This window comes from Brachionichthys hirsutus, chromosome 15 (assembly GCF_040956055.1).
Source record: "Brachionichthys hirsutus isolate HB-005 chromosome 15, CSIRO-AGI_Bhir_v1, whole genome shotgun sequence".
NCBI classification, from domain to species: Eukaryota; Metazoa; Chordata; class Actinopteri; order Lophiiformes; family Brachionichthyidae; genus Brachionichthys; species Brachionichthys hirsutus.
Genome location: NC_090911.1, coordinates 4,011,823 through 4,031,816, shown reverse-complemented (window position 1 = coordinate 4,031,816; position 19,994 = coordinate 4,011,823). Strand labels below are relative to the sequence as shown.

General features: G+C 44.5%; 2 protein-coding genes across 2 annotated transcripts; one reads left to right on the top strand and one right to left on the bottom strand.

Moving 5' to 3' along the window:
* The first annotated feature begins 266 nt into the window (after nucleotides 1-266).
* nr2f6a (nuclear receptor subfamily 2, group F, member 6a) lies at nucleotides 267-4,955 on the top strand. The gene is made up of 5 exons (XM_068748544.1): nucleotides 267-535; nucleotides 1,920-2,014; nucleotides 3,390-3,721; nucleotides 3,833-4,079; nucleotides 4,632-4,955. The coding sequence occupies exons 1-5, from the start codon at nucleotides 267-269 to the stop codon at nucleotides 4,904-4,906; spliced, it is 1,218 nt and encodes a 405-aa protein (XP_068604645.1). The 3' UTR covers nucleotides 4,907-4,955.
* Nucleotides 4,956-7,953: 2,998 nt separating this feature from the next.
* Nucleotides 7,954-19,994, bottom strand: zgc:154006 (uncharacterized protein LOC563016 homolog). Its single transcript, XM_068748842.1, is given in 13 exon segments — nucleotides 7,954-8,052; nucleotides 9,442-9,483; nucleotides 9,612-9,783; nucleotides 10,209-10,441; nucleotides 10,626-10,814; nucleotides 12,809-12,970; nucleotides 13,056-13,259; nucleotides 13,485-14,032; nucleotides 16,914-17,019; nucleotides 17,240-17,290; nucleotides 17,397-17,568; nucleotides 17,689-17,864; nucleotides 18,867-19,994. Coding segments are annotated over 13 exon segments (3,282 nt in total).

Genomic DNA, 19,994 nt, shown 5'->3' with positions numbered 1-19,994 from the left:
ACCGAAGCATCACGGAGCCTCACGAAGCTTCACGGAGCATCACGAAGCTTCACCCTGCAGGAGGAACGGAAACCCACGCAGGGCGAGACGGAAAGTTGCCACGCTTGAGACTGTTTCCAGGTCAGAGTGGGAGGAGACGGAGCCGCTCATCGACCCCCCCCTGTTTTCCCCTTCTTACCCCAAAATAATCCCGAATTTCTAATCCTAATCTTGATGGTCTCGGCTGCCTGTCGCACTTTGTCCTGCACTGGTTTGGCGACCAAGCGATGGCCATGGTGAGCGGGGGCTGGGGAGATCCCAATGGGGGCACGAACGGGTTGGGGGACAAGGGCTACCTGAGGGGGGAGGAGGACGACGGCTCCCCTCAGGCGGGGGGCAGCGACATGGAGGCCGGAGATGACGACAAGGTCTGCGTGGTGGACTGCGTGGTTTGCGGGGACAAGTCCAGCGGCAAACACTACGGCGTGTTCACGTGCGAGGGCTGCAAGAGCTTCTTCAAGAGGAGCGTGAGACGCAACCTGAGCTACACGTGCAGGTGAGGCGCGCGTCCTGCAGGGTCTTTAATCCGATCAGAGTTCCGAGTAAAACTGTGATCGGACGCACTGTGTTCGTGGACCCTGAAAATATTGATCCGATTAGGACTTGCGTGTTTATGCATCACACTTTCAATCGGAAAAAAAAATTTTTTTTTGGCGTGCGCAATTTCTACCAAATATAGCGGAAATAGTAGAAGAAGAAGCCCGAGCGACTTCCGGTGTAAACAAAACATGGCCCCGCCCTTTTCTGCTTGAAACGTCAGCGGTATTTCGCTCGTTTTCCCCGTTTGCGCTGTTCCTTTCCTCCTTTAATATCTCCGGCAACATGTTTGTCTCAGACATTGACCAGTTCTGTCTTTCGCTCGCTCTACTTCAACGAGCTTCCGGGAATAGCAGAAGCGCGTAAAGATGACGTCACAGACATGCGCAGTAAGGACGGGACGGCTTGTACCGAAACATCACAATTTAAGTGTTTTCACGCGCCCTGATCGGATCATCAATCGGTATAAACCACCCCTCTCGATCGGAATAGACTATTGATCGGATTGAGTTTGATTGGGTCAGACTAATCCGATGTGGGTGTGTACATGAAGCATTTTTATTCCGATCAGGATTTTAATCCAGTTAAATGTCCATGTAAATGTGTGTTGATGAAGTCTCGAACCAACCGTCAGATAATTACCCTGGGAAATATACACATCCTATTATTATTTCATTGATAGTTAAATCTATTCAGTTATTAAAAAACAAAAAAAACAAACCAAGAATCCACTGAGATGAGGTTTGTTTTTTCTGGCATCAGTGTGGCGTCTTGCATCATCAGGCACACAGCTCAAAACAGCATGCCAGGCAGGCTGCCATTGTCTATGTGTGTGATCAAATCGACACGTTAAAGCATAAACATGATATTTTATTTAATATTCTTTTGTAGTTTAAAGTAATCGGTTAAACGGCTCTGTATTCTGTGGGTTTTTAATTATCCTGCCTCATCAAGCTCAACAGATTTCAGAATACTAACAAAGGTACACAAAACCGAGGGTAAGAATAAGAAGCTTGACGTACCTTATGATATTTGGGAATTATATTTTTTATACAAGAAATATTTCAATATAAAAAATAAAAAAAGCAGACATTCTACACGTAGTGTTGGTCATTTGAGCTGAGGAGAATTTGTTTTAAACAGCTTTATGTCTAAGCAGCTTTTTATACAAAATACTTTGAAAGCTAAACATGCGTACAATATAGAAACGACAATTTGCCGTTTCGGTGTACTTGGTTACATTTTACTCATGCAGGTTTGGAGCGTTAGAAACCACTTGTTGAGCCCGCAGCTCTCTTTGTTGTGGTGCGACTCTAACTGCAGCCTCCTGTTTATGCTCGCAGGTCAAACAGAGAGTGTCAGATCGACCAGCACCACAGGAACCAGTGCCAGTACTGTCGGCTGAAGAAGTGTTTCCGTGTTGGCATGCGCAAAGAAGGTATCTGTCTGATCCCAATCCAGAAATGCAACATCTGTCTTGCTCCTTTTCTGTTAGATCTTGATCTTGTTTGTGGCATTTGAATATATTTCATATAATGCAGTTGAATTATATAAAAAAAATGCAAATAAATCCAGAGAAAAGGGATTCCTTTGATTCAGCCGGCTGGTTCTGAAATGGGTTAAATCAAATCCCATTCACATTTCTGAGCTCCACGGTGCAGAGAAAATGCTGCACGCGGCTTTCTCCCTGTGCCCTATCATGGCTAAGCTAGCCACGCGTGTCGGCTCAATGCCACACGCTAAGTGCTTTAATCTAGTGCCTGTGTAAGAGTGACTGAGGGATGCAGTGCTAAGACACCGGCATCCCAGAGCCTTAAGCCCTTCAGGAACCCCCCCCCCCCGGCCCCGTTTGGCTCGGCCGGCACAAGTCAATATGAGGATTCCACCTGAGGCCAAGAGACGTCATGTCAATAGATCTGCAACCGGTAATCAATGCAGCGGACATAGTACACAGGTTTGCGGATGTGAAACCATTCTGAGGAACCCCCCCCCCAAAAAAAAGGAATTACTTCTGCTTGACCGCCTCCACAAAGGGGTCAGAGGTCAGCCCCAGTTACAGATCAGCGTTCTTCAGGCAGGAGAGGATTCGGCGTCGCGTTCAGGGACGCCTGAGGACATGAATTCATGAAGGAGCCCCTGCTCAGTTGTCTGGCCTGTCTGTCCCGGCTTTCTCTCCACTAAGTGATGCTCTCAGTCTCGCAGGATGGGGCTTTGGGGTTTACTGCAATAATGTGTTGTAATTCTGCTCCGTTAATATTGGAGCAGTTTACATTTTTCACGAAGAGTCAGTTTTCTCTAGAAGTTTTATTTCCACAGACGGTCGTCGTTTCTCCTGAGGTGCACAAGACAACCTTCATGATGATGACGATGAATATATTTATTAGATGGAATGTTATAGAAGTACAAGTACTGTAATACATGCTATTGTTTGACTGTACAAGTACAGTCAAACATCCTGTCTAAGAGGAGCGTTTCAGAAAAGCCCTTGCAGTCTTGTTTCCGTTGAAAGTCCTTCGCACATAAATCATCGACATGCAACAATACAAATAAAAAATAAATTACTCCATTAATGCAAAATAACAATGAATAAACAATCACTTTCTTCTTGTCATGCTTGTGACAGTCGGGGTTGTGCTTCATTTCTCATTGTCTTCTTGAATCATTTCCTAATGGGGTCAAGCTGCTGCTACACTTAGGTCAGCTCTCTTTGTCTCCTCTCTATTCTACTTGCTGTCATTTAATCTCTCTTTCATCTCCTCCCCTTCCCCTCCCCTCCCCCCCGCCCTCCCCTTTGTCCCCCAACCAAACTACAGCAGTTCAACGCGGTCGCATCCCACGGCAGCCAAGCCTCAGTCCGTCCATCACAGCCATCGGTGGCTCCGCCGGCCACGGCGGCGACTTCTACAACAGCAACAACGGAGGCGGCGGCGGCGGCGGGCAGCCGGTGTCGGAGCTCATCTCCCAGCTGCTGCGAGCTGAGCCGTACCCCAGCAGTCGATACGGACACCAGTACAACCAGCAGGCCGGGCCCGACAATGCCATGGGGATCGACAACATCTGCGAACTGGCTGCCCGGCTCCTGTTCAGCACCGTGGAGTGGGCCAGAAACATCCCCTACTTCCCTGAACTGCCCGTGTCCGACCAGGTCAGTATATGAGAAACAAAAGAAGAGGTTTAGTGTCTCAGATGAGACACAATGTGAACATTGAGAATAGCAGCGCGGGCTAGCCTGATTAGCTCACTCACTAATCCACAGGTAGCCTTGCTGAGGCTGAGCTGGAGCGAGCTGTTCATCCTCAACGCGGCCCAGTCGGCGCTGCCGCTCCACATGGCTCCGTTACTGGCGGCGGCCGGCTTTCACTCCTCTCCCATGTCTGCGGAGCGCGTGGTGTCCTTCATGGACCAGGTGAGGGTGTTCCAGGATCAGGTGGACAAGCTGACCCGGCTGCAGGTGGACTCGGCTGAGTATAGCTGTCTGAAGGCCATCGCGCTGTTTTCACCAGGTGATTGCTGCCGCCCTTCATCGCCGTCTTCTAATGCAGACGGTTTCACGCATTCAGCCGCACGGCGACTGAACACATTGTAGTTAGCGGCCTCCGAGCGTGAACCGTGAACGGCATCCCCAGGGCTGACTTGACGAAGCTCCTCGGAGCCGCAGAATGCATTCAGATAGCCACAAATAAGAACTGAAGAGGCTCAAACGAAAGGCCCGTTAATGCTATCTCTCGTGTGGCGCCACCTCCTGGCTCATTAAGGAAAAAGCCTTGATGCACTTTCTGCATTGTCTTTTCCAGCACATCTTTATACCCTCCTTTTCTAGGGATTTTTAATTTGACTTAAACAAAACACATTGTTGGGTGAAGACTTCTGGATTTAGGGGCTTAAAATGTTAAGATCTTCGTCTCTTGTAGAACGTGTGAGGTCCCGTTATTGTATGAGCTCCCCCCGGTGGGTATTTATCGCTATCTGGTGGGCTTTCGACGAGCCTCGGGCTCATCACGACTCTTTATGCAACCTGCCCACGCTATTAAGTAACCGCCTCCTCTCCCTCTCAGATGCCTGCGGCCTGACGGACCCCGTCCACGTGGAGTCTCTGCAGGAGAAAGCTCAGGTGGCTCTGACGGAGTACGAGAGGATGCAGTACCCGAGTCAACCTCAGCGTTTTGGGCGCCTGCTCCTGCGCCTCCCCGCCCTGCGTGCGGTCCCCGCCAGCCTCATCTCTCAGCTCTTTTTCATGCGCCTGGTAGGAAAGACACCCATCGAGACGCTGATCCGTGACATGCAGCTTTCCGGAAGCTCAATCAGCTGGCCCTATGTCCCGGGACAGTAGCCCCCTGTTGGACGAGGTCTCCGTGACCACAGGAAACCTCTTGACTCATGGAGATCCATCTGTGTGGTTCTGAATCTGCTGTGCCAGCTGGCTGTCATATGAACTGTACCCCCCCCCCCCCCCTCATGAAGCGAGCCGCCTGTCTCCACACGGACAGGAATCAGCGCCAGGATGGATCCGCCTTGTGGCCGGTCAAGTTGTGCTGATGCCAGGTCTCCGGCCAGAACCAGGCTCCTAATGCTGTGCTCCGATGTGGCCACCGCAGCCAGTCAAGTCGTTGCCAACATGCCATAATGGCTAAAGATTCGTGTAGGGGAGCAGCAGCCCCGCTGCACCTACATCTACATGACGGAACTGTTCTGCCACAGAATGGCGGTTCTGACACCGGCCTCGCGCGCCGCAGCTCACAAACTGTGGCGCAGACCTTTTGGATTCATGCGCCTGCGTCTCGTGATAATGCTGGATCTAATCGAACAGTCTGTAGCATCGTCTTGTACAAAGTCCCGAATTTTACCGCTACCTGAGTTTTACACTGAGCAAGAAGCCAATGAGCTGATCCAATGCAACCGAAAGGACGAATCAAACCAAGGGAGAATCACCAAAGTCGATCACGTCGTCCTCAGAGATGCTTTTTAAAATGGAATAATTCAGACAGAAAGAGACGCGTCAATTCATGCGCCTGCCTGACTGTCAGGCGAACGTTGCATTTACGTCCTTTCACAGGAGAATTACCCGAGACAGACTATAATACCTCAGTCGACGTCAGAATGCTTCAGTCTGATGGTTTCTTAAAACAAGCCGTAAATGTTGTTCACCAGAAAACGCCTTTTTGACAACTGCCTTGTATGAATTTGGGGAATACACAAAAGTCGCACGCATTTGTCTCCTATCTTTTCATTCCGCCCCCCCAAGTATTTGTGTTTTGAATGAGTGTACCAAATATGGTGAGTTCTGCTGTTAAACATTTTTTGTTGCGTCTTTTTTTTCTGGCGATCGGCAGGTTGACGTCCACACAGGTTCTTGTTGAACAATTTAAGACTATAAGAATTAGCGCAAGGACTTAATGCGAGGACTTAATTACTATCCGTGATGTTTCCGAGAGGAATACTTTCCTTGAAAATGTTCCCAATTGTTTCTGTATATATTGAGGCCAACTTTGTCTTTTTGCATGTTCAAATGTTGCTTTGGATCTTTACTAGTTTGAGACTCTTTCATTATTTTAAATACTCTAATTCAAGGTTCTTTTTAAATGTTTAAGTTTTGCCTTCACTTTTCACTCCGAAATGTTTTTGTTTTTTATTTTTATATACATGTATTGACAAAATTCCTCCATCTGTTCAGCAGCTTACCTTCAGGCCTTTGCAGCTGGCGTGACGCGGACGTTCATACTCTTGTCTCGGCTGTAGATGAGGGGAACATTGCCGATGCCAAATCATCACCGTCTGCGATGAGTTAATAGGAAGCAGGCCCTGGTTTCCAAATATCCAAATATTCTGTTAATGTTTTTCATGTGCCTGGTAGGAAAGGCACCCATTTAATTGTGTTACCGAATTTAAAGAATCTAATCCGAATGGCGATGTTAAAATAATGAGATGATGGGTCTTTTGTTTCTTTGAAAGTGTTGTAATTATATCTGTATGAAATATGAGAAATAAACACTGCGACATGTACCATAGCTGTAAGTGTATTAATGAAAGTTATGTAATTAACCGTGGACAACCCACGGGGTTAAATTTGGCTGCTGTTGATTGCTGCTATCCAAAGGGAAAAGGGTTCTCCGGTTCTCCAGGGTTAATTCAGTTTCAACTGCTGATTTACTTTGATAATAATGACAACAGCGCAGAGTGATGGAGAGAATGTGGAAAGGAAGTGAAGAATCGTGTGCAGGCAGGCTGGAAAGGGTGGAGGAAAGTATCAGCGCTGCTCTGTGATAGGAGAGTGTCAGCGAGGATGGAGGGAACGGTCTACAAGACAGTGGTGAGGACAGCCATGATGGACGGCTTAGAGACAGTGTCTCTGAGGAAAAGACGGGAGGCGGAGCTAGAAGTGGAGGAGATGAAGATGCTGAGGTTCTCCTTGGGAGAGACCAGGTTGGATAGGATTAGAAATGAGACAATAAGAGGGACAGTGAAGGTTAGACGTTTTGGAGACAAGGTCAGAGAGACCAGACTTCGATGGGTTGGACATGTCCAGAGGAGAGACAGGGACTATATCAGTAGAAGGATACTGAGGATGGAACTGCCAGGGAACAGGGCTAGAGGTCGACCCAGAAGGAGATACATGGACGTAGTGAGGGAGGACATGAGAGTGGCTGGTGTTAGGGAGGACGATGCAAAGGACAGGGTGAAGTGGAGAATGTTGAGTTGCTGTGGTGACCCCTCAGGGGACAAGAAGACAGTACAGTAGTAATATTCTCCTTTTTATCTTCTTTTAAATAGAAGTGAAAAGATCAAACTCTGGATCATCTTCAAAATTCGTTTAAAATTCAGTTTCATAAAAATCCTGTAGGCATTTAATAAAAATGCTGAAATGTAAAACAAAAAACAAACTAAGAGTACACATGTCTGATCCTGCCCCTTCATTCATACCAAACCCTAAATGTCATGTTTTTCCGTAGCGACATTCCCGAGCCTTCTCTCATGTTTCATCATTTCTGTGTGGTAGTTTGAATTCATGGATTCTTTCTCATCACACGCACAACATTCCCAACAAGTTTCATGCAAATCCACCTTGTAGTTTTTGTGTCCCCTTTTCAGTACAAATATAATATTTCCTTCTTGGTGGCTGTAACTAATTTTTAACTACCATTTTGTCAAGAAGTTTATATTGCATTGCATATTATAATTACTATTTGCATCCATGAAGACAAATCTAGTCCAAAAGTAATGCAGCAACTCGACGTTGGGCTCGGAGTTCAGGCCCAGTGACTCTAAGGCCAGTTTAAGACTCGGACAGGCGAAAATAAATCAGACAATACAACCGTAGAGAGAATGGAGGACGTCTCTTTCTCCATGTCCCACTCTGCGTCCACGCGTTGAGACATACGATCAAAGACCCTGGTCGTAGATTTTCACCAGATGCTTGATGTGGAAAAGTTTCTGCCGAAGTTCTTTGCACCGTTTCTTTTTTCCTTGATAGTCCGGCGTCTGGAAGGACGAGAGATTTGCCCACGTTATCACGATGTTGCTCAGCAGCAGTGGTGACATCAGTAAAACCCACAGATGATCTGCTTCGCTTTCCCTTCCGCTTTACTTCCACAGCAGGAACAGAAAATCTAGCTGGTGCACAGAGAAGGCTTTTGCTTCTTGACCTAGTAAAGCACTCGGAGAGCGCAGACCTCCGCCAAGCAGCCCAGTCCCCTTATATTGTGATGCACGGAAAAGATAATGGCCGTAAATTTATTTTATCTATATTTTTACATTCCTTTAGCAATTGGATTCACAACTAATAATGAATGATATCATTATTAGTTTAGAAGTTATTCACAAACAGCACACTTTCAGTAATGATGGTTTCTTGTGGATCTGGATCCAGAGTTTTAGAAGATGCAACAAATACATTTGTCCACTATTAATTCCACAGTGTCTCAGTAAAGGCCGGCAAAAAGAGAAGCTCCTTTGTGGAGGACAGACGTTATTGAAAGTGTCCAAAAACAAAATGGTTTTGATTTCTACTGGATATGCCTCCTCAGATATTAAAGATAGAACAAATCCGTTGACCTGCTCCCATGTGGAGTTGACTCGGCTACAAGACGACGCTTGTTAGAAATCTCTGTCTCTAATAGTAAATGCACAGGAGGCCGAAACGCAAGTGTACTCCCATTTTTAGAAAAATCTCAATAATATCTGCCATCAGGATCCGATCCGGATGAAATTCCGTGGCAAGATAGAAGCCCCCACCCTACACGATTGAGTCAAGTTCCATAAACATCGGTGATGGGAATATTTCCCTATCATCATGTTAGCAAATTAGCAAATGCACCGGTAATGAAATCACGCAGAGACCTTTTGCTTTTCTCTAGGGACGACACAGACACTCTTGGTCCTACTGCCATCCCGCTTCTCTTTTTTCTCTACCTCCCCCGACCTCTTGAGTCGGGAACTTTATTCAAACTTCAAGCACCGCCCCTTGACTAGTGACATCATAACATCGCTGACCACCAAATGGGGCTGTTCCTTCCAATAACAATTTGGAGCTAGATGGAAATATGTAAATTACCCTATCAATCGGTCAATAATCAACTGAGATATTAAGGAACAAATCTTGAAGCTCCATTTGCTGAAGTGTTAATGAAAATTTCAAAGCGATCCATAATCCAGGATCTCTTCTGGATCAACACCAATCAATGAACCATCTGTTCCTGGTAACATTCCCAAAACATTTACAGAACATTTGATCAAGATCCATCTGTAACATTTTGAGTTATGTTACAAACAGCCAGACAGATAAACGTCAGCAGAAACACAACCTGCTTGTGGAGGTGATAAACCGAATGGAACGGGTCTTTATGAATAGAACTGTTGCTACTCACTCACCCTTTTCAGGCCTTTGAGTCGGTGGTACTCTGCAGCCACACCCTGAAAATGGAAATACGAATGATGTCACTGAAGCCTGGTGACTCAACAGCTATAAATGACAGCCCAGCCGGCTCATACGGGGCAGGGGACTAAGTTGTACTCTTCCCTTCTGTTTGTGTTTCCTCTACCTGGGACCTGATGGAGTCCTCGTCTAACGGGTCCAGTTGTCTCCTCAGCTCACGCATCTGGTCATTGAGTTCATCCATTTCAGCACAGAGGCTCTTGTAGCGAGCCAGATCAGCGTCAAACTCCTTCTTGTACTGGCGGCGCTGCTCATCTGAAAGGATCGCTGGGTAAAACCTGCAGTGAGACATTTTATTGTGAAAATATCATTCCTTTTAAACTATTCTTCAGGCTGTGGTCTAGAAGAGATGGCTTTTTTTCTATTTTATTTCAACTTCAAAAATAAGTCATTAAGTACGTCAGTAACTAAGTAAAGAAAGAAATAAATGAAGACCGCAAAAAATTTTTAGATTAATTGCGGTGAAAATAATTATTCGTTTCTTCACTGGAGACACAGTTCTGAAATTGTCACCTCAAAGTTTTTAAATGTATTTGTATTAATATTAAATATATATTTAGATTCCTTTTCAAAACTTTAAACAGCTTCTAAACATTTTAATTTGTGTTGCAACAGTTTTGGGTATATTTTTGATTGCTTGAATCAATCAATCAATCAATCAATAAATGCTGAACTTGCACTGTGTGTATACAAATACGCTCACCTGTACAGGTAATCTGTGTGCTCCCGGTCCTGCTCATTGCCAGTCTCTCCAGTGGTGTAACCAGTTTCACACTGGGACTCCATCACCTCCAGGGCTGACGTTCCGGGTTTTGGGTCCGTCGTTGATGTTTCATCCACATGACAGGAAGGAGGTTTCCTCAGACTGTGGCTCTTATCTGAGGAGGAGCTGCTGGAGCAAACGGTCCTACGGTTCTGGTACCGGGGCTCAGCACCCTGCTGACTGCTGCAGTCAGGAGCGTGAATGTGGAACGCAAGACACCACTTCATGTCAAAAACAAGTGTATAGTATTCGTTATTGTTAAATAACAGAAGAGTGAGATTGAGTAATTTATCTGTTATTTTGGTCCTTGTCTGGGAAGCAGCCAAACATTTGGGATTATTCGGTGCCCTCGTAAACAGCAAGATTAGAGTTTTTTGAAGTTTGGGACATGTTTGTGCTGAATCCTGCTCTGGAATCATCAGCTGCCACTCACCTGTTGCTGCAGGAGACAGCTCGATGCTCCGCCCTCAGGTGAGGCGCTGCTTTCTCTGATGCAGCAGCGGTAGATGCCTGCTGGGTGCAGCGCCCCTCCCCAACATCGTTCACCTAAGATTATATCAGCAGAGCGCAATCAGCAACCATTTAATATTGTTTATTTGACTATAAAACAGTAATAACAGCATCAGTACAACACAACTATGTTAAAAATATTTATGGCTCAGAAATGGAGAAACAGACTTTATACGGCCTTAGAAAAAAACATGATCAAAAGCAAAACATTGCCAAACTAGAAAAGCACTCAGAGAGCGCAGACCTTTGCCAAGCAGCTCATTCCCCTCCTAATTGGATTTACACCATTATTACACCTGGATCACTATAACTTTCTTTAACATTGCAGTCAATGGAGCTTCAAAATTTGTTCCTCAATATCTCAATTGATTATTGATTGATGTTTATGATATTTGACACATTCATGTAGGGTGGTGACTTCTATCTCACCACTGAATTTAATCCGGATCAGAACGGAATAGCGGATACTGTCGCAATAAAAAAATGGGGGTACAAATTGTGTTTAGCAGGATGAGGAAAAAACTGCTGGACGGATCTTGATGAAAAGTAACGATGGGTCTTGGTCTAATTTAGATCCCGCTCAAATTTTGAGAGCGATCTGGATACAAAAAGATCCGGATTTTCCCCATTTACTTATAATACTGCTTTATCTGGTGAGGCCTTGGCCTAAATCCTGCCTATCACTGCAAAACCTGCAGCGCATAGCTTCATTGGGAGGCATGCCTGTTTCTGGGCTACTCTCGAGTTGCATTGAAGATGCTCAGCTTGCAGGAATGCATATATAATAAATGTCCCATGAATAATGTATAAAAAGGGTTGGGTTTCCTCAGTGCTGCTACGTGAATCTCAACAGAGTGTGGTGTCGCTAAATGATTCAGCATGCAAAGAGTCTGCTACACTCTGCTCCAGATTATGGACTCATTGCAAAGACCTGTCATTTTCTTTTGTGCCGCAATTCTACTAAACAAAACTGGTAAACAATTAAAAAGCATGGTTTAGTTTAGACACAAAATGTCTAATGTTTACAGACGTATGTGGATCGAATATACTGTCCAATGAGTGTGGATCGTCACAGACAGTTCCTCCAAAGATGATCAGAACTGAAACGAATCTTGCGATAAAACAAGTCTGCAGATAATGTCTGCAGAGTACTCCACAAATACTCCGTGAATGAATACAGTATATGAAATACGGAGAGAGAGAGAGAGAGAGCGAGACTACAAGGATGCACCTTTCCCATAATAACTACCACCTGAGGTCCAGTGATTTCATCCCTCTATTACAGGGATCTGCAACCTTTTTCATGACGGTTGCCATTTTATAATATACTCAAGCCCAGACACTACTTTAATAAAATCATTTGTAAATTATCTGTTTTTTTTTTTTTTTTACAGTATTTAAACATGTTCACTTTACTAATAAGTGCCTTAGTTGATTGTTATATGTAATAGTGCACATCCAGTGCTTTTACATGTGTCAATCTAAAAAAAAAGACAATTTTCCACATGCATGCATCGATCAATCCATTTAGTTCTTCCCTCTTGATATAGAGAGCGATGGATCGAATCCCTGCAGCAAACTATTTTTTTCCCGTTAGGTTGCAACAACAATGTTTGTTGAACTTCACCTCTCCAGCAGTTAGCAGGCCACATATACAACCAAAGATCTTTAATATTTTGTTCCAGACCAGCTGGATGGAGTCAGATAGAGCCGGCACCTGAGCTACCTTTCCACGCACGCTTTTGGGTGGACTAGCATGTTTACAGTGGGCGGATTGAACGACTCATGCGCGTTGTAGTTGTACAACTAGTTGTAGTTGGACATAAAGCCCTTCTGCATAAGTATTAAATGTGCCAATCTATGAACGAACCAAACCGACTTGGTTTTATTACATACAGCAGTGTTGCATAGAGATATTATTCTTTTTAAAAAATAATTTCAATGTGTTTTTTTGTGTAAAAATCACAGAATCTTGTTCAAATTTGAATGTAACATTTTGCTGGGAAAAAGAAGCACACTTCATTTCTCACCCAGTCTTGTACATCCTGCCCTTCTGACCGCCTGACCAGAGGCTGATCCCAGTAGATGTTGGCTTTTCCATGGCGCCAAATTTTGCTGCGGGTCTTGTAGGCGTAGTAAGCCGACAGGGACAAGGCCAGCACTACCATCAGACCCAGCACTAGTGCGACCGCCTGAGGGGAAAGATTCAACTGTGAATTTGAACTGACTGACATGGAATAGAAGAGAAGAGAACGGAATAAAAGGAATCCTTCTCACTTCCTCAGGGTCCATGTAGCAGTAGTGATGCAGGTATTGATTGTACATTGGGAGCCCCCCTGGAAACCCAGCCCCCAGGCTACCGCTGAGGCTGGGGCTGCCCTGGATGTTCTGGCACATCATCAGTATGGGGTTGTACAGCATGCTCTGTGAGCTCTGAGACATGGGGTTCACTCCAATCACATAGATGATGTCAATGATGGCCTTAAAGTCAAAGGAGAGCCACAGTCAATGACGGTATTGATTTCAATGTTTTGACTGATGCTGCTAATGTAACGCACTGTTTACGAAAAGAACAAAGACTTATATTCGATAGCCAGGAAATGTCCTTTTGATTAGCTTTTTAAATCTCTTTCTGGACATTCTTTGTCAGTGTGTGATGTGTTTTTTTTTTCCATCTTTAATGTTTTTAAAGATGTTGAGACTCACCTGAAGGACAGCCAGTATGATGTCACAAATAAACACAGTGAGGTAGAACCTGCAACCCCGCATGACCCACGACCGTGAGAAACTCCCAATCAGGAACCCCAGAGAAACCAGGAAGTTAACAGCCGCCATTGAAATCATAGCTGCCTTTGCAGACTGTGGGGTCATGTATGAGCTACTGTAGCCATAGCTGCCTCCATAATATCCCATCTCCGTCCCTGCTGGAACGCCAACGCCGTAGCCCCCGTACCCAAATCCATTCATGTCCCACACAAAAGTTGAAGCCACGCAGGCAAAGATGAGAAAACACATGAGCACCGTAGCTCCATGGAAGGTTTTGACAAATCCAGGAGGAGAAAACCAACGGTAGAAGTACTGAGGCTTCTCCTCCATGTAGTAGGAGTCTGGAGGGACATTAAATGTGTAGGGCGCACACTGGCTCTGGGGGGAGTGAATGTGCGTTGGAGGGTAGAAAGCTTGGGAGGTGGTGCTGTAAGGCGGGCTGTACACTGGGGGGCCACCATCGTAGTATCGAGGCTCATGCATGATTTAGGAGATGTCACTGGAAGAGGGAGGAAATAGAAATGAAACTTAGTCATGGTGAACGCAGCATTCTGGATTGACCCTTGACAAGTTGACCGTATAAAATACATAACTTCACTTCAAATGTTCACATTTGCGCTTTTTCCATTCAGCCCTTCTCCAGTATCGCTTACCCACAAATCATTTCTTAATCAGACCTCATCTTAACCGCTTCAATAATTTAGCAGATAGAAGCCATCTGTTTACTGGGGGGGGGGGGGACCAGCAGTGTGATCTGTGTCCCATTGTTGCTGTGGGACACGCTTAACGGTTTGGTTCATAATCAATTGCTGATTACATTTTTTTAACCTTTTCTGTCATTAAGTAAATAAAACTACCGGAAAAAAAAATAATGCTTCCCTTAATGTGCCGTTCCTTTATTTGCTCTTTTTTACATGACGGAGTAAACAAAACATGTATGTTGTTCTAAACACTTCGTTTTATTTCAGTTAAAACATTGCAAATAAATACTTTTAATTCCGAAATTAATGCCGGGAATTCCTCTTTATACCTACAGCAGGACTGATAACTGATAATATATTGCTTTATACTTTATATTATATTATATATTTCACAACTTACCCAGACACAAGAGAAGGGTTTTCTCCCGTCCAACCGTGTGAGTTTTCTAACAGCCAAATGTCCTCACCAGCGACTGGAAACACTGTCTTTCCCATCCATGCCTGCTCTGCCACGGACAGACAACCATAAAACAAACCTGTGGAATGCCTGTCCGTCTCCGTTCATCCCACGCCGCCGATGCTTCCCATCTGCTCTCTGATGGCCGGTTTACAGGCCAGAGCTGACATCGCTTTAAACATTAATGACTGCATGTCCAGCAGGCAAGTGTGCCGCTCTCCTCTTAGGTCATGTCTTCACGAAACAAACTGTCAAAGAGGATGTCCAAATATCTGTGCAAATAATGACTGGGGATTCGTTTTTGTAATTATAATGATTATGATTTTAATTCAATTAATTAATGAGAAAAGCACTCAGAGAGCGCCGACCTCCGCTCATTCCCCTCGTAATTGGATTTACACCGTCCACATGGTGATCTGAATCATCATCAAAAGGTTATAAATTGTTCAACAAGGTATTTATTGTTCAAAATGATAAACTTTCTTGTTTTTTTCTAAATATATACCATATTTTTCCGACTATAAGCCGCTACTTTTTTGCTGGTTGGACTCGTGAGCCTATTATGACAATTCTGCATATTCAGTCAGATCTGTTCTTTATCCTATTGTGTAGATGAATTACTCTTAATGTGCTAACATACTGTATACCTATCCAGCTGGTGTGTGCTGCATGTAGCGTGCACAACAAACAATCAATCAATCAGCATTTATTGTCATTGTCAAATGAATAACAAGGAAAATGTGTTGGAGCGGCACACACTACTACATAGTCAATCAAAAGTGTACACACGGTATAAACACCCCACCCCATAAACACCCAGTGTAACCATTAGCAACAGCAACATATCCAGTGCAGGCTCAAGACTATTAGCAAGAGTACACAGAACAAGCAGGGACAGCAGTACCATATGGAGATGTGTGTGTGTGCTACATGAAGCACGCACAACAAACTACGTGTGTGTGTGTGTGTGTTGCACGTTAGCATGCACAGCAGGCTGACTGGGTGTGTTGTGTTCTCGGTTGTTGTGTGTGCCACACGTAGTTGAATACTGGTGATTATTAATGTGATTCGTTTTTGATTGTGCAAAATAAATTTCCCAAAGAAGTACGACTTATAGTCCGCTGCGACTTTATTTATGCTTTTTTTCTTCTTTATGACGTATTAATTGACGTATGCAACTTGTACGACGTATAGTCCGGAAAATACGGTTAAAGTAAAAAAGAAAATCTTTCGGCGTAAATATCTTATAGATAGGTGTGGCTTGTATATGTACAGAATATTTTGTCTTTTTTAAAATCTAATGGGTGCGGCTTATAATCAGGTCAGGTGTGCTTAGTAGTAGTTCCACTCCGTATTTAATGTAAGCAACATGTTCTGTTAACAACACTCAGCATGGGTTTAACACTAATTCCAGTCATTTTGTAAGTGGACTGTTTTCCCTGTCTTGCTTGATATGTGACGTCAGTAGCTCAACATCATGAAGCCTCCATGGACCCCTTTGGCCCTCCATAATGTAGCTGGGGGACAGGTCTGGTAGTCTAATATGGCGTTACCACATGACCAAGATATTGTCAGCATAACATCACCTGTCTGGGAGGCTGAAAATGTTACAGTTCTGTAATTGTAAGAAGACGGGACAAGAAGATGGAAAATCCCCTGCAAGTTCATAAAAGGAGCAGTTGTGAACTGGTTTGTTCTGAAAATTACATTAAATGTTTCAATAATCAAAACTAAACAGTGACTAAAATACACCTTGAGTGTTTTTCTGTCGCCTAATTCCTTTCTGGGGTTTTGCAGTAACCAGCAGGAGTTTCTGATCGACACTAACTCTGAGACATCGCTGCGATTCAACACTCTCTCTGTTTAATTCCTAAACCCGTAAATTTAATCCAACTTGTTTTTCTGCAGCTATCTAAAGTTATGGCATCCGATGGTGAAAAGGTCAAACCAACACAGAACCAAGAAAGAGAAAAAAAAGCAAGCAACATTTCAGATGACAACCAGCATTACCTTCATCCATGTAAGAAAAAAAAAACTTGATTTGGCATTCAGAGATGTCATAAAAAAGTCCCTGACTGTACATGTTTTAGGTGGTGGAAGGAAGCCTGAGAACCCGGAGAGAACCCACGCAGACACGTGGAGAATTAATTCATCTCCATGAAATGCATTAGATTCTACAGATAATTCTTTCTGCTACTCTTCATTGTTGACTTTTTGACATGGTTTCCTGTTCAAACGTATGGATTCTGGTTTTGATGTGACGTAACTTAGCTGTCAGATAGTCACAGCGTTCCTTCTTCTCCAGGAGGGATGGATCCTGCAGACAAAAATATCAGTAATTGATTGATTGATGGCTTCATCACTGAGGTCAGACTGGAGTTTTCTCTTCATCTTGCTGAATCAATCTGCTGTACACGCAAATTTACATTGGCACACTTTTCATGATTTTCAGGCACTCAATTTATTTTAAGATTTTTTGTTTAATGCTTCTGGGTGTTTTCACAACAGTAGAAATTCTTACACACTCCATCACTTACGTTCTTCTTCTCCTGATACCTGTTCAAAATGCTTTGAATCCTCTGCTGATCCTAAAACATAACACAATAATCAAAACCAAATAACAGTCACAATTTAATCATATGGAATTGTGTATGGATGAAGTAGCAGAAGTATGAAAGTAAATATCCGTCCCACCTCTTGGGTTTTTCCGTCTCTGAGGAGTCGTACCATCATGGCATCCAGCTCTCTGAATTTATTGAGAGTGGCGCTGATGTCTCTGTGAAGATCTTTGTATTCCTGATACTGATCATAGAAAACAGCTTTGTATTTTTCCTTTTCCTCCATACAACTGATCTCTGGATACTTTCTAGAATGAAGGATGTTAGGGGAGACTAATAAGTTTAACATGCAGTCTAAATTAAATGTGCAGAATTCACATGTCCATATTAAGGAGCACTTTACATGCATAGTTTGAATGTTCACTCACATGATATAGTCGGCGATTATGTGTACTTTTGGGGTGTATTCAGGCGCGATGTGTCTGTTCAGACCAGGAGAGTTCCTCTGAACCTCATGATTTTCACTCGGAGGCTTTTCCATTTTATCCTTGAATGACATACGCTTTGGTTTTTGAGGGATGAGTGGGATGGTCTTCTGAAACTCCTCTTGAGGCTTGAGAAGAAGTTAGAAGAGAAAAGTTATTATTCAGGGTTCAGACCAGGGAAAATTGCAGGCTAAGGAATGCAAAGTTAGAATTAAAAGGAAAAGCTGCGGAATTCTACTGCTTGGAACAAACCGAGCCTCTGATGTTGAATTCCAGCTTTGAGATGGAATTCCATCCTTTCTTATTTGACATCAAACACATTTTCTGACCGTGCTGTTCCTTGCCCGTAGGCGGTCCCTTCGATGCTCGTTAACATGAAGTCTGTTTAGAAGTAGTAATAAGTTGTGCAGCTGAGCCACGGACATTTAGGTAACCTGCTTCTGGGGAAATGACGTACAATAGCCCGTAGCAGAGCGACGATGATATTCATGTCTCCAGCTGTTATTTGCTAATAACTTTACAAACCAAAAAAGAGCTCGCTAGTGCAAGTTCCTTGCAGTCATTGTGTGAAACAATGACAAAATGGGTTGCTCATTCGAGATGGTCTTGAATGACTTTCAGTTTTACTGGATTTGATCTGCAATTTGTGTTTTTGGAGCTGCTGGTGTTTGCCATCATTAATACATTTCTATATTGCAGTCATAAATAAATGGGGTGTCTTACCGACGCACTCATTCAACGACGCCTCGGAGTTACAAAATGTAAAACTACAGGGGGTCGTCGACTTACAGCCTAGACGTGACTCGTTACAAAGTGTTGTTACGACGTGCCGGAAAGCGAGCGAGCGACTTGAGCGTGTGTCAGTTTCTTTTTGCACGGGAGTTTTGTTGAACGACAAAATCGTTTAGCGACGGGGTCTCCGGAACGTAACTCCGTCGTTAAGCGAGGACCACCGGTAATGCTAAAAGGGTGGCGTTAAGCCTAAACCTCACCGAGACTGCCTTTTGTCTCATAATGACAATGTTCAACGGAGCGCAGGTTCAGAAAAAGAGACATTTCCAGGGCCAAAGACAAATACAAATGATTGTTTTCTTTATAGACACTCAACCGTTAAACAGTACCTTGTCCATAAAGCGCTGCCCCTCCCTGCGCGCAGCCTCATGCCTCCACATCTTCAGGCACACAAGGAAGCTTCCTAAATACATCGTCATGTTGATGAAGATGAAAGCGGTTCCCGCCATCTGGCCCCCATCTACACGGCACAGATTGGCCATGATGGGGTTAACGCCTACTGTCATATAGCACAACCCCCCCCGGTTTAAATCGTTCAGGTAGACGATGCCAGCCGCCATGTAGAGCAGGAACATTGCCACATTGAGAAAGGCCTCTGTCAGCGGCCACCAGGGCGAGTCGAGGAGGATGGTGCGATAATACATGGTCATTCCCATCACCAGGAGGATGAGGGTTAGGATCCAGGCGACGGCAGCTACCGCCAGTATAAAGGGAGTCATGGGGCCCCTGTAGCTGTACCCAGACAGGCCGAGCCCATTATTATACGCACCATTATAGAGTCCATAGCTGTTGGACCACTCACTGTCTTTCTGAATGTAGGCGATGATACAGGCAAAGACCATCCCACCAAACAGGAGCTGCAGCCCAGCGAGAAGTCTGAGAAGGCCTGGCCAGGATTTCAAATAAGAGTACTTCAGGTTATAGACCTCCAGCTTCTCAGCGTAGTACTCTGCAGGGTGGATGCTGGTGAGGAGAGACTCTTCTGCTGGACACGGATCAAACAGGTCATCGGGAGGGCTCTCCGATAAGGAGGTCTGATTGGACCCCTGGATTGTCTTGTCTGGTGGTTCGCCCCAGTTCCTGCGCTCCAACAGGGGACTTACAGGAGGGCTCACTCGTGTTCCATTCGGAAGAATCTGGATGCTGCCTTTGCAGGCATTAAAATCATTGCAACTCTCACTTTGTGGCCACCATTTATGGAGGAAGCCTCCCGGAGATTGAGGGATGAGGGATTTAAGCCCGGCCTTCATGCGTCCCCTTTTCTCCTCGCTCTCTTTCCCTGTATGAGACGGATTATTGGATATGTGGCCCGTGGAGATTGTATCACCGTCATCTGTGATATTATCTGGTGTGGGTGTGTGCGTAACCCACACAGGTCCTGGTGGATCACAAATGGAGTTCCTCTCACCAGAAGAGGACCCACCCACACCGTCACACTCTTTGCTCCAGCTTTTCAT